Here is a 6,000-nt window from a genome sequence, read left to right as displayed (position 1 = left end):
CTTGACAATAGCTCGGAGAGGACATGCGGGCTGAGCCAGACGCTCCGTGCCCACCGCTCCTCGAGGGGCTCGCCATCTGTCCGCTGGCACCAGCACATCAGAGCGGCGGCGCGGGGCAGCAGGGGAGAAGACGAAGAAGAAGAAGAAAAAGAACAAGAAGAAGAAGAAGAAGGAGGAAAAAAAAAAGAGAGAGAGAAAGGGGGTGGAAGGGGATGGAGCCGGAGAACGTTAGCAAACAGATGCGGGCAGATTGTGGATTAGGATCCTTCCTTAGATAATACCAAATGACATCTGATCACAGATCTCTCCCTGTGGAATGCTCCACGGTGGCATTCCCTCGAGGGGTTAACCAAGGCAGGAGATGAATGGAGGGGTTTTCACACGCTCGCTGCCTGCGACTCGTACAGCAGGTGTGATGTTGTTGTTTTGTTTTTGTTCTGTCTTAAAGCCAAATGTGTCGTGTGTGTAATTTGTCATTATCGTAAATTTAAAAAATACAGGCCCCCCCTTTAATTGTAAAACTCCTCCAATCTGTTTGTTTCGGAATAATTTAGCAATTTCAACTCAAGTAGAAATAGTCTGAACAAATATCAGACGATCTTTACGTGCAGCGCCTCTCCCGTTTTGCCTTATTACTCTGGCAAATGTCAAAGGATCTCAAAGTAACACACGATTGTGAATCGGAAGAATATTATTAATATGTAATTTTAAAACGTAAGAGGGTAAGATGATTCGTTATTAGTTCCCACAGGTGGGAAATTTAAGTGGACATGGCAAAATAAGAGTAGAAATGAAAAATGAAAGCCTGCTAAATAAAATCCAGAGCGTCTTGTAATTTCATCTCAGCATAAATACAGCTGTTCTGTGAAGGCCTCAGAGTTATTTATTAATTTTTTTTCTAGAACATCGGCGATCAAACGGCATCATGAAGACCAAGGAGCTCAGCAGATGAAGCTACGGAGAAGTTTAAAGTGCGGTAAGGTTCTTCAAAGAATATCCCAAGCTCTGAGCAGCTAAACATAACAGGCACAACTTTAAAGTCTGTCTTTTGTCACGTTTGAAATATGGCAAAGTCTGAGGAGTTATGAATGCTTTTTGCAAGAACTATAATTTCATCCTGATTATTTTATTTTGGAAATCTAAAAAGGTCTCTGTGCAAATCCTTTAAATAGGAGCACAAATGAAGAGGAGACGAGGCCCAGCGCTGCAACAAAACGCTCACAGTTTATCATCTCGAAGCGCAAAAACCTCGTGGGCTTGACACAATAAACACACCGCTGCCAGATGAGGACAACGACGGAGTATTTTGAGAAACTGTTTAGTCTTGAGAGACTTGGCTCTGATCGAGTCTAGTTTTTTTGTTTTCTGCCCCGAAGGGCCAAAGTCCAGGTCTTCAAATACGACCAAAGCAGAAACAGACACAAGATGAGGGGAAGGAAAAAAATAACAAAACAAAAAAAAAACAACGAGCTAATAATCCCGAGGAAAAGTTGTAATCGTCTCATTTTTACGTATTTTCCAAACTGTGGTCAATAATACTGCTGCTGGATTTCTTTGGGGGGATATTTATACATCTTGGCTGATTCGTGCTTTAAAATCTGGAGCGAAAATGGGCTTTTATCGAGTCTGAGAGCAAATCGCTGGACGAAATTCAGCAGCTGCACTCGGATCGCTGCTGTGTTCTGAGCTCGCTTCATGGCCCACAAAAAACACGGCTACCAGAAAATGTGGAAGACAAACTGTACGACATCAGCCAAGTGATTCCTCCCTCTCCTCCCTCTCCTCCTCCTCCTCCTCTTCTTCTTCTCTCTTCTCCCGAGTGGAATAAAAGCGTCCCAAACCAGGCAAAAAAACCCAAAAACTAACATCCCCTTTTTTTCCCCCTTCTCCATTTTAAATCAGCATTTTTCAAAATCCCATGATGAATAAATAAAAGATGGAGAGAGACAGACAGTGAGAAAACAGAGGCCAGGTTTGTGATTTTTACGAAACATAAAGATCGGAGCCGGGGAGAAACCCAGCGATCGTTATGTAGCCGTGTGCAGATGCATTCAATTAGTTGTGGTTGGAAAAGCCTTGGCCTCGGACCAGCTCTCTCAATAAGACACGGTGGAGGGGAGCAGCCTCGCTTTCTCGTCCGAAAAGCCCCCAAAACTGCAACGCGTCTCACACACACACACACACAAAGGGCTGCCACTTCTGTCCGAGGACATCCTACAGTAACACGACGGCACTTTTTTAATTAAATAAAGGAGTGTGTTGGATAAGGAAGTGTCTAAAGTGATGTGTGAAGGAAACAGAGGAGACAAGGAAGACAGTGACCCTCCACCTTTGTCTCTCTCTCTCTAAATGGAGCAAAAGATTTGATTTCCTTTTCTCTAAACTACCCTGCTAAATCGCAGCCACACTCTCTCACTGTCAGAGAGTTTTTAAATGTAAATCTTAACACCTGTGCTAAAATGACATAAAAAAAGAAAGGAAAAAATAGCTTGATAGGGAATGAGCTTGTTTGTTTTTAGCTTCGTTACACATCAACTGTGAAAGAAGCTGTTCTGCCAGTTTGTTCAGATCTGCTCTTTTTTTTTTTTCTTTAAATATATGTTTATCTTTCAGAAGTGGGGGAGGAGGGGTGAAAATAATCAGACTAAGAGGCACAGCTTAATGCTGAAACAGAGAAAAACGGCTCACCTGTTGCTGGTGGAGAAAGGCGGGATCTCTAGGGCTCAGGCCTACAAAACGATTAGACGTCGGGGTGCCGGGAGTCGAGTAGCCTGAGTGACGAGTGATCACAGGGAAAAGAAAAGACGGTCAGCTTTGGATAAAAGTGAATTTGACATCATTAAAAATCTGCCACCATAAACAGGAGGCACTGCATAGAAAAAGGCCAGGAGGAGTCCCACAGGGCTCAGCTGTCGGACCACTTTGGTTATTTTCAAGAAAATAACACAACTTTAAAAAAAAAAAACATTTTGAAAGGTTGTAAGTAAGTAAAGTCTTTAGAGATGATATAGTTACAATGAGCTAAGAGAGAATAGCAACTGTTAGTGTGAGAAATGTAAATTAAAAACCACAAAAAAAAAAAAACCCCAACAAGGCTCATTCATTGGCCCACTCTGATTATTCAGTAACTCCAACAAATATTACATGAACTTGGAAAAATACCAATATTGTGTATTATAAGGTTCTTTTCACTGGAGCCACGTGAACAATTGTTGCATTTAGAAATGAGGAATAAAGTTTCTATTCTGAACACAAAACATGAAAATGAAATAGTGAATATAAAGTATTAAAATAAAACTAAAAATTATAGAAATAAAAATATTTAGAATAATAATAATATAAAAATGCATAAAAAATTTAAATATAAAAAAATTATATATATAAAAATTATAATGCGCTTACCATCTAAAAGTGTCACATTTTTGAAAATAAAAACAATTTAGTGCCACATTAATGATGATTAAAAACTTCAAAGTTTATATTGTTTAAGCATATGCAGTGATTTTTTAAAATTTATTTCAGTCAGAAATTAAATCAGTACTCCTCAAATCAATCGACCCATAAATATTTGAATGTTGCAGCAGATGATCCTTTATGAAAAACTCAAACAAAAACAGTCACAAGGCAAAATCTGTTCAGCATATTGATAATAAATCATAAACCGCAGCTGCTGCATGCAGGAGATGTCTGGACACGGCGCCAGCCTTTACCTTCTGTGGATGTGGTGATGGGCTTGGTGTCGGGCATGGAAAGAGAGACGGGTCGCACCGGGCCGTGGTGCGGGGATGGAGCCAACACTGGGGTGAAGTGGCCCGGGACCTTTCCAACCCCCTGACCACTGCTGTTAGGCTGCATGACCGGCAGAGACAGACAGACAGAGGGAGAGATGAAGAAATCAACAAGATTTGGCCCAATAAGCCTTTTGATGTCACACTTAAACGTTTCAGCTCTTTAAACGAGTATTATTATTATTATTATTAGGCAGTTATTGGATTTTTAAATGATAATCTCATAAGAGGAAACAGCGACCCAAACCAAACTGGACCGGTGTGGAAAAGTAATTGCCCCTTTGTTAAATTAGGCATTATTAAGACTAATAATAAAATCTCTGATTCTTTTTCAAACCAGATTCGATTTCCCACTACGATGGATATTTTTGTCTTGCTTTCTTTTCTAAAAAATGTTTTGACAAATTACAGAAAATATTTCAATCATCCCTTCAGGAAGTTGCATGACAGAGTATAAGGGCTAGGTTATGAGATTTATTTATTTTTTGCTTAATCACAAGAATATAGTCATAATATTAGCAAAGTAAAAATGCAATTATATCAGAAAATTATGAGGAAAAAAATTGTTTTATTGAGAAAAAAGTACTCTCTTTAAAACGGACTCGGCCTTTGCTCTGTTGTTTCATAATTTGACGCTGATGTGTTAAAAGATGAAGTATTTCCTTATCTGTAAATCGACTAAAACTTCACAAGGTGTTCCAACGCTCCTCATTTTAATTTTTTTAAATGTTTTGCCAACGTTCGCATAAAACTGCCACTTTATTCTGGTAACTAAACAATACTGGTACTCTATTATAGTTGACCTGAAGTCAAATAAATTGATGTTGCAAACCAGATAGACATGGAAACCCATCGGTGGAAAAACATCCAGGAAAAGACCGCCAAGTTAAATTTTACCAGCTACATAAACAATTGTCACTGAAATCTTATCTAAAGCACTTAAACAGAACCTGCCTGACAACATGAAGTAGGCATAAAGATCTCTAAAGCAGCATGTCTTTCATGTTAACATTTTAGTGATTCCCAAGACTTCTGGGAAAAATATCCTGTCAGCTGATGAGGCAAGTGTGGAAAGTGTGTAATTTGTTAAATCTGTTATAAAACATCTTAAAAAAAACAAAAACACATTAAATGGACAGGAAAACACGGTGGTGGCGGTGTGATTGTCGAGGCATGCTTTGCTGATCGAATCATCAGATCTTCTCTTTGGAAAATGCTGCTTTGCGTCTTTAGACGTGCTGCTGTTCATGGGTGAAAATCTTCCAGTACGCCTGAGTTAAAACAGTTCTGGAAAGAAGATCGGGCCAGCATTCCTCCGCAGGAATGTGAAAAACTCAGCGCCAGTTATCGTAAACACTTAACGGCAAGAGTGGCACGACCGGTTACAGAACACAGTTTGTGTTTCCTAAATATGAAAATGAGTTTGATGGTATAAAACATTTAAGCGCAATAAATAAACAAAAAACAAAAGCGAAACCAAACGTCTTCACAGCTCCATAACTTGTCCCGCCTTCGTTTAGCTGATGATGCGCGGCGGAGCGGACTACGACCTCAGAATCAAGAAGCTGCACCATAACCATAAACGTGGCAGCAGGACTGCACTCGTTTTGACAAAACCCATAACATTACAAGAGAACATCCTCTGCACAGTGACTTATGATTACAAGCCCGGGCTCAGCTTGTAAACGCGCTCTTGGCCTGATCTCAATAAAATAAGACGAGCATGCCGCTGCATTTCAACAAAACAGCTCGCCTCGATTATGGCCCCCCGTTTTTTTTTTGTTTGTTTTTTTTTAAGCGACCTGACAGAATTAAAATGCCCAACTAAAAGCAGCTGAAACACTCTCGCTTAAAGATCTCAGCCCCTTCGTTTGCTGTCTTGTCACAGTTATTACTAATACCCAGAAAGAGCTGAAGGGTGGAGGGGGGCGGGGGGTTGTGTGTAAGCGACAATGGATTTCCTACATCATTCCTCACAATGATTAAATGGACTTTAGGAGGACGAGGGGCGTGAAAAGCCAGAGAGGACTGCGGCGCGACCCGCTACAATGGTGTGAATGCGCCGCTATGGAGGGACTATATATATAAGAGGGGTGGGGGGAGCGCTGTATAAAGGGAGCAAGTGGGAGCTGCTCTTTGAGACGGCTGGAGACTGTCTGGGCCGTTCACTCCGGGGCCGCCCCGAGTTCAAAACTCAACCAGGCCTTTTCGG

At 40.8% G+C, this 6,000-nt stretch overlaps 1 protein-coding gene and 1 long non-coding RNA gene across 9 annotated transcripts in view; one reads left to right on the top strand and one right to left on the bottom strand.

Annotated features, from left to right (window-relative positions):
- LOC103480720 (nuclear factor 1 B-type) overlaps positions 1-6,000 on the bottom strand; it is an 88,423-nt gene that overhangs the window by 8,984 nt on the left and 73,439 nt on the right. For all 4 annotated transcript variants that reach the window (XM_008435877.2, XM_008435874.2, XM_008435878.2 and 1 more), the window contains exons 9-10: positions 3,711-3,849; positions 2,689-2,771 (exon numbers count right to left, since the gene is read on the bottom strand). In XM_008435877.2, the coding sequence (XP_008434099.1) occupies positions 2,689-2,771; positions 3,711-3,849 (222 nt within the window). The remainder of the gene's footprint in view (positions 1-2,688; positions 2,772-3,710; positions 3,850-6,000) is intronic.
- LOC103480719 (uncharacterized) overlaps positions 1-6,000 on the top strand; it is a 68,426-nt gene that overhangs the window by 33,004 nt on the left and 29,422 nt on the right. For 3 of the 5 annotated variants that reach the window (XR_536154.2, XR_536150.2, XR_536153.2), the window contains exon 5: positions 903-976. The exons of 1 other annotated variant lie outside the window; for it this stretch is intronic. This is a non-coding gene — a long non-coding RNA (uncharacterized LOC103480719). Of the gene's footprint in view, positions 1-902; positions 977-1,172; positions 1,295-6,000 lie in introns of those variants that run through there. One more of the 5 variants, XR_536151.2, reaches the window with a different exon arrangement.

This window comes from Poecilia reticulata, linkage group LG18, assembly GCF_000633615.1.
Source record: "Poecilia reticulata strain Guanapo linkage group LG18, Guppy_female_1.0+MT, whole genome shotgun sequence".
In the NCBI taxonomy this organism is placed as follows: domain Eukaryota; kingdom Metazoa; phylum Chordata; class Actinopteri; order Cyprinodontiformes; family Poeciliidae; genus Poecilia; species Poecilia reticulata.
Note: the sequence above shows the minus strand (reverse complement) of the source record. Positions and strands in the feature narration are given on the sequence as shown.